The sequence below is a fragment of the Lissotriton helveticus genome, chromosome 12, assembly GCF_964261635.1.
Source record: "Lissotriton helveticus chromosome 12, aLisHel1.1, whole genome shotgun sequence".
In the NCBI taxonomy this organism is placed as follows: Eukaryota; Metazoa; Chordata; class Amphibia; order Caudata; family Salamandridae; genus Lissotriton; species Lissotriton helveticus.
This window is the reverse complement of record NC_136073.1, coordinates 580762866-580778733: the sequence shown is the minus strand read 5'-3', so window position 1 is coordinate 580778733 and position 15868 is coordinate 580762866. Positions and strand designations below refer to the sequence as shown.

Genomic DNA, 15868 nt, shown 5'->3' with positions numbered 1-15868 from the left:
CTCGGCCAGGCAGCAGGCCTCAGGACGTCTCCCCGGGTGACCAGGCCCGACTCGTAGCAGGGTCTTCTCTGCAGCGTTCCGGGGGGCAATATCGGCACAGTGTCTGCCGCAGGCGTTCCGGAGCCTAAATCCACCGGGATCTTATGTGGGGGACCAGTCTGCGTGCAGGATAAGTAGCAGGATAGTGCGTGAAGCGAGGGAGCCCTCAGACTAGGCAGCCATCACCGTCGCAAGCTAGCTCCGCCCCTACTTTGTTACACCTTTTCCATCAGGGTCACATAAAACCTTTCACCTAGTGCAAGACCGGGTTTTGGCTGGGGGGGACGGATATCCTCAAATATTGCAAGCTGCTGTTGGACCATCCAACCTTCTAACATACTGGCTGTCTGTAGGCTAAGACACTTTGAAAAGGTTTTCAGAGTCTGGTCAGGCACCAATGGTCTGATCTCCAGTATCTGTAAGGTCTTACAACTCCATGATCCACTAAGAAGATGGCCCTATCAACTGATTAGCATGGAGGAGCTACAGTGTCTACTCTTAAATGATGCCTGAGGAACTCTATGGTCCATCATCCTCAAAATATGCAGATGTGTGACACACAGAGAATTGGCCTACAAGGTAAAGTATAGGTGGAACATGACACAGGTGTAGGAATGTGGATATCTGACTATATGGTTACCCACACTTTTTGCCTGGTGTTTTGCTGGTTTTCGACTTAGTTGCACTGGGACCCGCTATTCAGGGCCCCAGTCTATCTGCTTTCTCTATAAAATGGACTCCATGTACTTTAGGTACATCCCAGATTGGACACTGGGTCACCCTTGTGAGAACCTGTATAGTGTACCCTAGGTACCCAGGGCATAGGTGCACCCTAGGCCTACCAGGGGCTGCAGCATGTATTGTGCCAACCCTGGTTGGCCTTCCAAACTGACACCACATGTCTGTACTTACAGCCTGGGTAAGGTGCTGTAATCACCCTTTACTTAGATATAGTATACCTATATCTATATATACATATAGACACATATTAACCTATAAGTCACTCCTATGGCAGGCCTTGACGATCCTGGAGGCAGAGTGCTTGGTTTTGTGTGAGAGGGTGCCCTAGCATGAGCTGAGCCCCTCTGCAGCTTTCGGAACCATCTCCTTATAGCTGTTCTATGATATAGCCATACCATATACTCTTAAGTGCATTATAATCCTCGCGGTTAATGCTAACTTTGGCTTGGCTTTATCAAAACATGTTGTGTAAGGTGTCAAACACTTTGGAATACTACCCCCCTGCCAGTCCTGGCGGCGGGGGTAGCATTCCACCCTTCTAGAGGGAGAAGACATGTAGTTAATGGTTTATCCGGTTAAAGTTAAACAGAGCCTCAGCATCACAAAATGGATGCTGCTGCCACAGACACAAGTCTGCCCTCCTGCTGCTGGACAAAACTCTGGCAGGTGAGACTTGGACAATAGGTTTCCTGTCCAGGGAGGTGCTGGCACCTCCCCAGACAGGCTTTAGTGTATTGGGGCAGGGAGGGCTGCATTCACTGAATGCTTTCCAGACACTGCCTGGGGCCCACAAGGTGCTCCATGCATTTCCCAGTTCAAACCGGTTGCTGGAGCGCTCAGCCCCCAGCTCTGGCGCGAAACTGGACAAAGGGGAAGGGGTGTAACCACCCCCTCCCCAGGTCCACCCATAGGAGGGACCTTAGAGTTAGTCAACCCCTAAACTTACTATAAGTATAGAACCCCAGTCCCTAGGACTTGAGATTACCCGGACGAAACTCTGCAACATATATCCTGGACCTTCGACATTCCATTTCGACTAGAAGACGGAAGAAATCTCCCTTGTGGTCAAGGAGTGACCACCCTATCCAAACAGGCACCAACAGCATCTTTGCAGGTCTGCATTTTCGAGGCTCCCGCCGGATTCCGAAGAATCTGCGACTCAGGACACCGACTTCCAGACATCTCTGACGCTGACCTGCGCTCCCAGCAAAGCTGAGACCTGTGGCGGACACGAGAGTCGTGGGACCGGAACTCCTGGACATCCTGCATTTTGAAACCTGCATCGGCTTCCCGAGGTATCCCGAAGTTGTGCATTGGGGTGCTTGAAGCCCCAGCCCCGAGCACCTTTTGCACCGAAGCTTGGAGGCCCACATTCCACGAGTGTCCCGTGGGCCCGCTTTGTGCATTGCCGCTCGTCGCGTCTTCGCGGTTTCTAGTCCGTTGGCTAGTGAGCCCCCGAGAAGACCAATCCTTGAATTACTTTGCTTTCCTGGTTGCTCCAGGCTTGCTCCAACTTCTCCCCAAAAGAGAAGTTCCTCAGACCTTGCTGATCTGCACCAAAGCCAATCTCGACATCTTGCGTAGATTGCGTTTGCCAAGGCTTGTTGGGTCCAATCCGGATACTGACACCGCAGTCAACTAGATTCTCCGTGGGACAGCTCGAATCCAGCTCCTGGTCGTCGTCGACGCCTCCTGGTCCTCGTGGCTGAAGAGACAAACTTCACCTTTTCACCTGAAATCACCCGACATCTGGTGGCATCTTCCTATCGGCGCCCTTGTCACTGGCTAGTGGCCCAGACTCTGTATCCTCGGCTTTCAGTTTCTTCACATCACTGATCCACCCTTGGATCCACCCGGACACTTTTCCTCTGGTCGCCTGCAGCACTTCTTCGCAGCTGGAATCGGCGACGAAACCCGTCACGAAAAGACACCTATGCACCCAGCTTCCCTGGGTGAGGTAACACGAGTACTCCGGTGCTCCCATGGGTATTGACTCTCCAAGTGTCCTAGTCTAAAAGGGTTCCATCGCAGTTCACCTCCTTGTACCCCTCTTATGTAATGCATCTCCCTGGCCCTGGTTCTCTGCCTGATGCTCTAGCTATATGTCATTTGGAATGTTATGGATGGTTGTACTTGAAGGTGGAGCTGCTGGAGAAAATGGGCTGAGCAGCCAGGAGGCTGCTCCTGGTGGGGCTTATATTAAGACTTACATTGGAACTTACCAAGCTGTAACTTGAAGAATAAACTACAACTACAAGAGCTGTCTACTGGACTTCATTTATTTCTACAACATGCTCTGAGAGGGCACCTTAGAGGTGTCCCCTGTAAACCTACCAGCCTCTGGTGTCCTTGTGACTAGTTTCTGCCAGCCTGCCACCAAGACACAGTTCCGATCTCCTAGGGTGAGAGCCTTTGCTTTCAGGTGAACCAGAACAAAAGATTTTCCGGGAGGAGTGGGTAACCCCCCTTCCCACAGGCTGACCTGCTGCTAACCCTCCTTGGGCCAGCAAGCTTTAAAGAAGTTGACGCCTTTGAAATGCAAATCTGGCTCCCCTCACAGGAGAGGAAATTACACCCCCTGTCCAGAGCCTCTTTGGCACCTATAAAAGCAGGAAAATTAGCTAGTCAGGTAAGTGTGCCACGTCCAGGCTAGCATGGACTGCTGTGAGGTAGACATGATTTTTCAGAAGTATCCATCTTTATGATGGCTACTTAAGAATTTGGAAAAGGTTATGCTCACTTTCCACAGGAAGTGATCATATAGGGGGGCATAGTGACCCCAAGGGACAGGAGCCTAATGGCTAATACCCTAACGCCCATAATTACGGTATTTAGGGGAGTCCCTGACACCAGAGGAACAAATTTTGATGAAGAAGAGAGAGGAAACAGAAGAGCTGCAAAACCTTAGAAGAGCGAAGAAGCAGCTGACCTGGTACCGACCCTGCCTGCCTGCATCCCTTGTCCAAAAGGGCGCCAAAGTTGGCTCGTCCTGTAGCTGTTACTACAGAAATTTAGGAGGACTGTTAACCTTCGAAAAAGACTCAAGACATTCTACGAACAGCTGACCTGTTCTAAGAATCTACAGAAAGAAGACTGAGGCCTCCTTATCTGCCAAAACCGGACACCGGAAGCCACCACTACACCCGTCACCTCCCGCCCTATTTGAAGTGTGTCTCGGGTGTCAACAAGGCTCCCCAGCCCTTCAGAGCTCGAGTCCATCGTGGTTTCTCCCCTCCTGGACTCCCCGACATCGCCTGAAGCCACTGCACGCAGGCCCCCCCAACCGTAACTGCTCTGGTAAGGAAAAACCTGAAGCCTAAGGAAACCCCTACACCCGGTGCCTCTGGGCCTTGGAGAAGAGGACCAATGGTGTCCTCTCATCCCCAAGCATCGCAAGGCCTGAGCCCACTTGCTGGTCCAGACCGACTGGTTTCCGAGCCAGAGCCTGCAGCCTCTTTTTTCAGTGACTGGTCCCCTTTGAAACGCATTGGGCTCCTGACGCTGAATTGCACCCAGCCGCTCACGTGCCGCTGGTGGTGTACTGTTGGTGCTGCATTGGACCTTGTCCACCACTCACCATAACTCCTGGAGATTGGGCCTGTAAGTCGATATACTGTTGCTGTTTTCAGAACTTGTTCTTCCTTCTGTAGGATAACATTGCAAAACTCAGAAATTGCGGTGCCCGCTTTTTAAAGTGAAAAGAATTTATATTTAAAAAGGTACTCACCTGAATGATTTTTCTCTGATGCCACTTCATATTTAAAGGTACTTAGTATTTTTATAAATTGGCGTGGATCTCTTTCTTGAATCTAAAACATTATTTACACTCACAAAAATTGCAGTCTATGAAAAGGCTCATCAAATTTGCTTCCTATGAAAAAGACCATGTCGGCATAAAACGACAATCCCGTGCACACACACAGTTATTAAAACAGAAAATGCAAATGTAAACGTAGATATCTTGTTTATCTTTTTAATCAGTAGTAACACAAAGCAGATTGAAATTGTATGCCATGTGGTAGGGTCAAATCAAGGGGTTACTTGTGTTTCAAATAACAACTATTGAGTAGGACCAAAGGGAATTTTAAAGACCGGGCTCTGATATGTTCCCTACATATACTCGAACACCACAAAAAATATCAGAGGGTCTAAGGAAAAAAGTGTACATATGGTGTAAACTATCCAGGACGACTAGATGCCCCTACCATCTATATAACTATCCGCGGTCATACCTTAGGCAGACCCATACAGTGGTCAGGTAAGGATGCCCATCTGTCACCACACGGAACCGCACCTCATCATTTAGGATTCCGCGGGGGGTCGCGTTTTATTTTAATTTTATATGGGTCTTTATAAAGTAGAAGTGAACTTAGTAAATCTTTCACAAACCGTTCTTAAAAAGGGAAAAGAAATGAACGACAGAATTAGCCAATAGGCTGCAAGGAATACATTCAGGTAATACAACTGGTATTGCCCCTTCGAGAACCTCACAGTACCCTGAGCATCCCATCATGCCCCACAGGTGACAGGTCCTTGTATTTGTATGGAACAATAAAGGAAGCTGGGTTGAAACTAAATGAGGACTGGAATATTTCTTGTCCATGGAGGAGGAGGGGTTGTTTATGACTTTAATGAGCATACCTGTGGTAGGATTACGGGTAAATAAACTTTCCTTCTCTTTCAGGGGATCCTCATCCATAGTCATAAGCACTGAATAGAATAGCAAGCCCATCCCTCAGAGAGCGGACAAGAAACAGAACCAATTCCAATAAATACCCAGATGCTTACCCTGCTTGAGTGTCTTCCCTGGAGTCTGAATCTAGACAATAATGTCAAGTAAACGTATGGGTAGACCTCCAGGTCACAGCTTTGCCAATTATAGCTTGTGAATCAGTTACAGTCCTACCATCATAGAAAAAGATTGATGAAGGAAATTTGGTTGTGTGCTTTCCCTCCTGGTTTAACATTTTCACCTATAAGCTGTTTTTTCCATTTCCACAATCTCTAAATCAAGCATGTAATATTTTGCTAAAGGTTGCACAAAATGTAATCGACTCTAAAAGACGTAACTTGTTCATCTTTTTTCCATATCCTTGTGATAGTTTCATGCCATGGAATGTCCCTTGTGTGCAACAACTTTGTTGGTGTCTGAATAATGTAAAAAATATGAAATGACGATTCATTTTTAAATGATTCTCTGTCTTTGCCACTATTCCAGGAGTATGTTGTTTGACCCTGATGGTGGCTGCTTGTATAGTGGATCTCAGGACTGTCTGCGAGTTTATGGATGGGAGCCAGAACGTTGTTTTGACGTGGTTCCTGTGAATTGGGGCAAGGTTGCGGATATGGGCTTGTGCCTAAATAATCTGGTGAGTGTTGGTCTTCCTAATTTCACCCACCTAGAGTAGGAAAAGCCTGTGCCTGATTATAATATGTACCCTCAGATCTTTGTCCCATTCCTCAAAGGACTGTTAATTCTTTCCTTAGATTGGTGTCTCCTTTGCCACTGCTGTCACCTCTACCTATAAGGTGGATCTGAACCAGGTGGCAAAAACAGCAACTGCTCGACAAGAGCTGGCCCAGAATGAACGACCACTTTCTCATCCCACACCCAAGGGAGCCTCGCTTCGGCGTATCTATGAGAGGCCGACCACCTCCAACAGCAAGCCACAGAGGTACGTCACAGTGAGTGAGGGGGACTGGTCCCAAATTCACCTTCACTTTCTTTTGTCATTTGCATTCTCTCACACATGCAAACTGTCACATCAAAGGTAAGAATCCCCCTACCCTGAATTTCTACTCTACCATTTGTTACCTTTTCTGCTTGTCCTTTGTTAAGTTTTAATTCATGCAACTAATATTCCTGCATCTCGGTCAGTATGGATTACACAGAGAAGTGAGAATTCTTCTTCATGGTTGTGCCTCATGGGTAAATGTAGGGGCTTGCATTTGTTTTATGGTTTAATGATGTGCAGACCATGCTTTACATAAATGCTGGCCCAACTCTTAACACTTTTCTTGTGCGTATGATTATAATAACTGAGTAGTTCCGCCTTTCCAGGGTCATTTGATACAATGCCTGATTATAAAAAAAGTTATTTTCATAAGTGCCTATCTTCATTTAACATTAACTAAAACTTGTTTTTTCCCCTAGAGAGACAATTTATAGCCTGAAATAAAAGAATTAGTTCAATCTTCATTTTTTAAAGCAACTTACATTAATAATGTTTAATATGTTTATACATAACCGGCTATGAATGAAGGCAATACATCTCTGTCAATGATAAAATACAAGCCATGTGCAACACCAGTGTAGGAAAGTGCCCGTTTTTGTCATGGTCATCCCCACTTTTTGCCACTTATACTGATGTTTTTCGACTGATGGGCACTGGGTCCCTGCTAAAGAAGGCCTCACTGACCGTTTTCTTTCCCTAAAACAAATACATGCACAATTGTTCACCAATTGGCAAAGACTTAACTACCCCTGTAAGTCTACAGTAAATGCTAACCCTGATCCATATGGCATGGGTACTAAAGAGGGTCCCTAGGTGCTGCAGCATGTATAATGCCACCCTAAGGGACCCACAAAACTGCACGCAGCCTGCCATTGCAGGATGCGTGAAAGGTTGCAAACCCTTGTGGAAACACAACATGGCATACTCCCTGCATTATTATACATATGAGGACATATTTGCTTGAGCAGATATGCCCCTGTGATTGCTAGTCCTATTTCTAGATATTGCCAGTGAACAGGGAAGCCATCTTAAGTATATGTACTGGGCACTGGTCATAACAAGTTCCCCAGCTACATGATGGCTTTAATGAAAAACATGACGTTTGTTATCAAACATCTTGTCTTATTAAATATGTACTGCTGCCAGTACTGGATTTATTATGGCATGCATCCAGAGGGTACTTTAGAGGTACCCTGTACAAAACCTACCACAATCCAGTGTGCTCACTGGACTGTTCCCATGAGGCACAGGGTCAAGACTGATTTGCATATGACTGGGTGTAAACTGGAGTGGCATAGTGAGCAAAAGAACAATGGTTTTAACCCAGATCCCTTGACTGGGGGTGAATGTTTGATTTGCTCTACATTCTGTCCATTATCTGTGTGTCTTTTGTTTCTCACCCTAAATGCGCCGGGTATGCCCAGACGTGGGTCCTGGGCTCACACTGCCACTGGATTCAAGCTAGCCTGGCTGTTGAGGGGTGATGCCCCGAAACCGGTCCCAGAATGCTTGTTTCCGGGGCCAGGGAAGACCTAGCATGGCAGTTCGGATTGGACTGTTCCCATGAGGCACAGGGTCATGACTGATTTGCATATGGCTGGGTTTAAACTGGGGTGGCATGGTGAGCAAAAGAACGATGGATTTAACTCAGATATCTTGACTGGGGGTGAATGATTGATTGCTCTACATTCTGTCCATCATCTGTGTGTCTTTTGGCTGACTGGTGTCATCCAGCCTGCCACCACAGACACGTTGTTGACCCCTTGCAGTTGAGAGCCAGCGCTCTGAGTTCAGAAACTATGTCTGCTCTGGCAGGAGGTGTAAAACCAGGAGAATGGCTAGTGATTTAGCATATCAGGTCTGGGAGCTTCAAAGCCCCTGCCACCTTTTAAATGGGACCCCAGCTTTCCCCAGAACTGGGATTGCCAGCCCCCTGCACTGGGGCCCCTCTGGTGCCACAACAGGTGAGAAATTGGCTATGCATGTCGGAGTGTTGCACCGACAGGCTAGTCGCACCCCTAAAGTGGGCTCCACAAAGGAAGGTTTCCACCATCTTGATTTTGTTGGAATTAGCAACTCTGGTACAGAGTTATGCCAACTCCTTACAGGAAGTGGTCATATAGGGGGTGCAGTTACCCCAAGGATAAATAGGCCATTAGCTATTTCCCTTCACTCACCTTAACACCTGGCACCAGGAATGCAGATTCACCTGACTAAAGAAGAAGAACCAAGAAGAGCCAAAGAATGTGAAAACTGGGGACTAGCTGTGGACCTTGACGCCAAACCCTGTCTGCCTACTCCTGTCCCAACAATTGCAAAGACCTGACTATTCCTGCAGCTGTGCATCCTCCAAAAGGCTTGGAAGGCTGCCAGTACTTTGCCAACCAGCCAACATCTCCCTTGAGAAGTGGAGGAGCCATTTCCCAGCAACCTGCAAGCACCGACCGTAATGTCCGGTTCACCGATCTGCTGACCACTGGGTCCACCAACACAGCAGCTGCCCTTTAGGAGGTCACCATGCTCCATCCATCCATGGACATGTCCATCTCCTAACCAAGTTTAGGGATGCAAGAACCCCCCCGGAGCCTCCCTGCAGCAATACACAGGGTACTGGGTCCCTCACAGCAGCCAAGGCTTGTTTGAAGTACACCAATACTGACCAGCCAACGGGAGTTGTCAGCATTGCAGAGGCCAGCACCAAGAGTGACCCAGCTGGGCTGTTTATGTCCCCATATCCAGGTTGATACTGAAAATGAGAGCCTACAACGCAAGCGACTCGCCGGCCAAAACACCTACACTCGAGCCCCACATCCTGTGTCTGAGCCTACCGATGGTGTCCCTGAGTCCCTCAAGAACAGAGCTCCCCTTTGCGTTTCGATGGATGTGTCCCTAAATCTTTCCTTGCTGCCTCTTCCGTACAGGTACTTTTCTCTACAGGCTTTACCAGTAGCGTTTAAGGCTACCCTTGCAACCAGCACCTCTGCACCCGGACACACCAAGGCAGGGAACTCGAAACATGTAGTGATTCTAAGGTCCCTGGACCCTATTTCCCTTAAGTCCTTGATGGAGGGATGGGCAGAAACAGAAGCGAGGAGGCCATATGGATGTATTAATGGGATAGGTTTATTAGCGTACATCGTCCCGCAGTTATGGAAAAGGTAAGTCCCAAGGTACACCAGAAAAAGAAACAAACACAGTCTTGGCCAGTTCTTGGAATCTTCTATGATGTCCACCACTGTAGGAGTTTTCTTTACTTCTATTAGGGGCTGGTCGTGTCCCCGAGGTTTTTCTCAAAATAAAAGAAAGAAAAAGGAGCAGTCAGTGGCCATGCCCAATTTGCTACCATTAGCTTCCACCACACCTCGTAAAGGATTAGCTAAGTGGACTCTGTGGGAAAACGAAAGTACAATGGCTAAAGGCAGGTAGTTTACCCAGTAAAATAAAACACTATTTGCACCGGTTTCCCCGCGTTGGGGTCTCAGGGAGTTTAGGGAGTTGGGGAGGCTAACAAGCAGTTTACTTCCCTCCCCCACCATCCTTCCCTCTGCCCAGGTCTTTTTTTTTTTACTTTTTTTTTATTGGTTTTATTTCAGCAAACAGTCAGATATTATACTGAAAATGCGACAAACTTATCTATGTACATGATTGAAAGGGAGAAGAAAGTAATGATAACAATATACAATAGATACATTTATTTGACAACAGGTAGATTATATAAACTAATAAATTAAATCCAGTTCTGAATTGGTGCCCAGATTTTTAGCCCGAGTATTTTCTTTATAGCACTCTTAGATCTATAAATGGCCATTTGAAGTTGGTATATAGATAACATTTTAGCTTGCCACTGGCTGAAAACAGGAGATTCAGAATCAAGCCAATGAGAGGTAATACAAAAACGAAAAGCTGCCATACAGATAAATAGAAAAACATCTTCAGCTATTGTCCTGATTCCTATTTGATTAGTTTCCAAACCAATAATAACCATTTCCATATTTAGTTTTAAGGGAATCCCCAAACTATTATTGATCAAAAATTCAATATCCGCAATAAACTGAGCAAGTTTAGGACATTTAAAAAACATGTGACTAGAGTCGGCAGCTATTTCATCACATCTTTTGCATTTGTCACCATTACTCCCTTTCCATTTTGCCAGCCTCGCCGGCGAGTAATACAAATTAAAAATGGCCATAAAGTGTTGGCTCTGCAATGAGCCCTTAAACAGCACTCTGGTTGATAATTTAATTGATCTTTCTAGATCAACATTAGCGATTCCAAATTTTCTTTGCCATTTGTTTTCAATAAAATTCAGATCATCATCCTTTTGATTCATTACTAACGGATATATTAATCCAATTTCCCCCCCCCTTCTGCTTGCTTCTAGGATATCATTTTTACTCATGCAGATATGGTCGAGTAACCCCTTTGATTCCAGAAAGTTGCGAAGCTGAAGGTATTTAAAAAAATCAGATCTAGACAAATTATATTTTGCTTGTAGATTGGAAAAAGAACATAGTTGGGTACCATCATAGAGATCTCCTAGTATACAAATCCCTGCAGCGTACCACCTTTTCATGACTTGGTCATTGAAGATCTCGGGGAGTAACCGATTCTTCAAGACTGGTGTATAATAATTAATATCTTTACAGTTAATAAATTTCTTTTTAAACTGCCTCCATATTGAAGCAGCCGCTAATATAATTTTAAACTTGGTCTTTTTATAATAACTGATTTCTAGAATTTTAACCAAAGATTGAGAAACTTCCTCACCCAGTAATATTTCATAAATTGACGGATGAATCGCTTCATCAATGGTAATTCCAGGGAATATTAGTATGCCCATATATTTTAATAAGATGAGCCAATACTATAACCGAAAATTAGGGACCACCCAACCACCTTTCATTCTCGGAAGAGAGCACCATTTCATAGCACGTCTAGTCCGATGGAAGCACCATAGAAATCTAGATGCCATTCTATCCATTTGAGAGAAATAAGATGTCGGGAGCAATAGAGGAATTGTGCGAAATAAATATAAAAATTTTGGGAAGATCAACATCTTCAGAATATTAGCCCGACCATAAAGGGAGAAGTGTAAATTATTGAGCCTTTCCAGCGTGGCATTCGAAGATTTTAATATAGGTTCTATATTTAGACGTACAATATCCTCAACCTTGGGGGATTTTGTAATCCCTAAATATTGTGCCTCGGATACGAACACCATATCTTTAGGACGGTCATTTTCGGAATAAATTATCTGCGTTTTTGCTATATTTAATTTATAACCTGACAACTCCCCGAATTCGTCCGCTAAGAGGATTATCTTCGGTAATGCACTTTTAATGTCTGACGTGGTAATAGCGACATCGTCAGTGTATGCGAATATTTTGAATTTATTTCCTCTAATCGCTACCGGAACAATTCCTTCCTCAATTACTAATTTACGGAGATAGGGCTCCATATACATAGCGAACAACAAGGGGGAGCAGGGACTGCCCTGCCTTGTTCCCCTTGTTATCCCAAAAGATTCAGAGACTGTATCGGTAATCCTGATAGCGGCTTTAGGTTGATGATAAAGTGCTCTGATAGCATTCAAAAATTCATCAGGGAGTCCCATCCAGGTCATACCAGCCCAAAGGAACCCCCATGTGACCCTGTTGAATGCTTTTTCAGCGTCCAACAGGGCCACAGCTACAGGGGATCCTGATGCCTGCGCCCAATCCAGCAATGTTATTATTTTTTTAATATGATCCGTAGTATCTCTTTTAGCCACAAATCCGTGCTGCCTTCTAGATACAAGATGCGGCATCAGATTATTTAGTCTGTTAGCTAAAATTTTAGAATTGTTTTTGCTATCGGCTGATATAAGGGATATGGGCCTATAAGATCCGAGTTCTTCGCTAGGCTTCCCTTTCTTTTTAAAAATAACAATAGTGGCTAGCGACCATGACTCTGGAGGAGTGCCGGAAAATGCCAATTGAAACAGTTTTATGAGTTCTGGTTTTAAAACTCTTCTAAATGTTCGATAGAATTCTAGTGGAATATTATCCGGCCCTGCTGCTTTACCAGGAGCCAACCCCATTATTGCTACTTCAATTTCTTCCCATGTAATTATAGCGCTGAGAGATTCCCTCTGATCTTCCATTAACCAAATTACATCTATACCCTCCAAATATTGAGATGTTCTGACTTCTATGTCCGCTATATTATTAGGTTGACAATATAAAGCCTGATAAAATTCGCTGAAGGCAGCTAATATATCTTTCTTGGATACTCTAACAGTCCCTCTGAGATCTCGAATTTTAAGAATTTCGTTTTCTGTTGTTTTTTGACGTAGTCTCTGAGACAATATTTTGCCTGTTTGCTCACTTAGCTCGTAACTCTCAGTTCTATGTTGTTTATATTGAGAAATCACTCGCTCCACAATATGGGAATATACTATACTACGTTTGATAGAAAGATCAGTTTGGGATTCTTCGATATGGGTGTTAGATTTGATACTTTAGGCTAGTTTTCTTTCTGCCTGCAAAACTATATCGCAGTCTTTTATGAATTTGTCCCGTTTACTTTTACCTTGAAAATTCGAATACTTTAGGGTTTCTCCCCTTACTATAGACTTGAATGTGTCCCACACAACTGGGATGGGCGCACTGTCATTGTTGATATCAAAAAAATTCCTGTAGGATTTTGGTCATGTATTGTATATATTCGTCATCGAGTAATAGACTCCTCTGAAATGACCAAGTTGTTTTGGGCCCTTCCCATACTGATGGTAAACTAACGTACATTACTAGTGGATTGTGATCCGATAATAATCTGGGGAGAGTCTCCATCTTTACTTTATCAAAAAAAAATTGGGACACATAGAAATAGTCAAGACGGACATACTTCCGATGCGGGGCAGAAAAAAAACTATAACCAGGGTCATTACTATATAAGGAAAACCAAACATCCGTAAGACAATTGTCCGTCAATAGGTTCCTCAGGGCTCTGAAGGTCCGAGGTTTAAGGCCCGTATATTTATCGTGTGTAATATCAAAATTAGCTTCTAGGTGAATATTTAAATCCCCACAAAGGATAATAGGAAAGGTGCAGACAGATAGCGCCTGATTTAGGGAATTAAACAGCTCAGCGTCGTCCAAATTAGGACCATAAACAGTATATATTATGACCTTCTGTTGGAATAATAACACCTCTGCGGAAGCCCATCTTCCCCATTTATCAGCAGTTGTTTTTATACAAGACCCTCAATTATGTCGCATGAAAATCGCAACCCCCGCTTAATTCCCATCTGTTTAGAGCAAACCAATAAATCTAGTCCTAAGTTATTAAGAAGCCCCCTTTTCTCCCATGCGACATGAGTTTCTTGCAGGCAGAGAATGTCTATTCGCAGTAATTGTATCATTTTAGCTAGAGTCCCCCTTTTTTTACTATCATTAAGACCATTGATATTCAGAGAACATATTTTATTTTAATTTCCATTTATAAGAAAGGGAAAGGTCCATCAAAAAAACTTCAAACAAGATTAAATTCAAAACAAATTTTCTTATTGATATTTTCAAACTTCAATATCAAAGTACTTCTGTGTCTTCAACTGACTATTGCTAATTTATCCCCCCACCACCAACCCCACCCTACCCACTCGAGGGGTTGGCCTAACGGCTAAGGCGCTCGACCTCGGACCTGGGGATCTGGGTTCGAGTCTCGGTAACGACGCCAAAAAAAACCCTGTGATTCTGGGCAAATCACTTAATCTCCCCGTGCCTAAAAAATGAAAGTGTGTCCTCATGTAACGTAACTGGTGCTATGTAAAGCGCTCTGATAACTGATTCGGTTTGGTTCTAGTTCGCGCTATATAAAACTCCGGAAAAAAAAAAAACACAACCCCCAAAGACCGCCACCACCCAACCAACCCTTCCTCCCCCCACCCAAACCCACCTTATGAGGCACAGGGACAGCCAGTCCCTGGGAGCACAGAATACCACCCCCCCTCCAAGTTCTGAAGAAGAAATCCAAAATTACTTCCAACCGAATCTACTTCGAAGGCATAAATAACCAGTTAGAATTTTACAGTCTCAACAAAGTATACCAGTATTCATAGTGAGGCCAAATAGTCCTCAGCAACTTTTTCAGAGAAGAAGAATTTTGTTTGGCCTTTTACGATAACCTTTAGTTTAGCTGGACTTTGTAAGAACACTGTGGCTCCCTTCTGTTGAAAGCCAGCTGTCAGCTGCCTAAGATGCCAGCGCTTTGACACTGTCGCCTGACAATAATCAGGTCTGACAAAGAAGCTGCAATCTTTGCCAGTACGTTTTTTATCCGTTCTAGCAAGATTGAATACAGCTTCTCTTGCTAGAAAATTATTAAATTTGACCGGATAGCTCTGGGGTAGACATCATTTTTCTGCTTGGTTCAAATAACAAATGGGAAACGATGAGCACGTTCGATCACCACCGACCAGTCCCACATTCCTAGTTCTGGGAACGCATCAGAGAAAAGTTCGCAGACAAACTTCCGGACGGGTGGAAAATCAGTTTTTAGTGTTGTGGTTTCTTCCCTGCGCTCGTGGTCTTCGTCCGAACCCTGGGGGTAAGGAACCCATGGGGGTAGGGGGGCGGGGCTTATGTTGTGATTACTGGGGTCGGTTTGGGCTGCTTCCGCACAGTCCTGAAGAGCTGTCCTGTAAGTTGATTGTAAGTACCCCAATGCACTGTATGTTTCTCCCATCGGATAGCAATACAGCTTTCGAGGCTCATGCCTCAAATCTGACAGCTGTATTTTCTATATTTCTAAAGATCGCTTACTCAAAAAAAGTACGTACCTGATATTGAATATCTTGGTGTCTAAATTAATACAAACATTTGTGTTATTTTTATAAATTGGTGTCCAGTTTGTTAGTGAGTGTGTGCCTCATTTATTGACTCTAAGTGAAACAGATGCCTAACACTAACCCTCTGATAAGCCTAGGGCTGCTTAAACACAGTACCACAAATGGAGCACCTTGGGATTGTTAAATCAAGCACCTGTACCGCTAATAAGGGATACCTGGACCCTGCACACAGCACCTCTTTTTGGTACACTTTATAGAGAGGCAGCTTCCTACAACAAGCAGTGTCACAAGAAAGCACCAATTTTGTTTGATTCGTAAAACCCATGGTTGCCCTCAGCAGGGCTTCCAAGCGCTATGAAATATGTTTCCTGTAGATACCAGTGAGCAGGCAATACATAGTAGAGCAGTGTCTTAAGTCGTTAAGACGGTAACTAATAGGACTACCACTAGTAATAAAGGGGACAGAGACCCCATGAGTAAGATGACAGTCGTGCTACCTAAGCAGGGAAAAGACCGCTAGATTGTG

The 15868-nt window shown here is 44.6% G+C and overlaps 1 protein-coding gene across 7 annotated transcripts in view; it reads left to right on the top strand.

Annotated features, from left to right (window-relative positions):
• The window catches only part of KATNB1 (katanin regulatory subunit B1), a 637584-nt gene that overhangs the window by 281112 nt on the left and 340604 nt on the right, over positions 1 to 15868 (top strand). For all 7 annotated transcript variants that reach the window (XM_078671470.1, XM_078671472.1, XM_078671466.1 and 4 more), the window contains exons 12-13: positions 5999 to 6149; positions 6268 to 6455. In XM_078671470.1, the coding sequence (XP_078527596.1) occupies positions 5999 to 6149; positions 6268 to 6455 (339 nt within the window). The remainder of the gene's footprint in view (positions 1 to 5998; positions 6150 to 6267; positions 6456 to 15868) is intronic.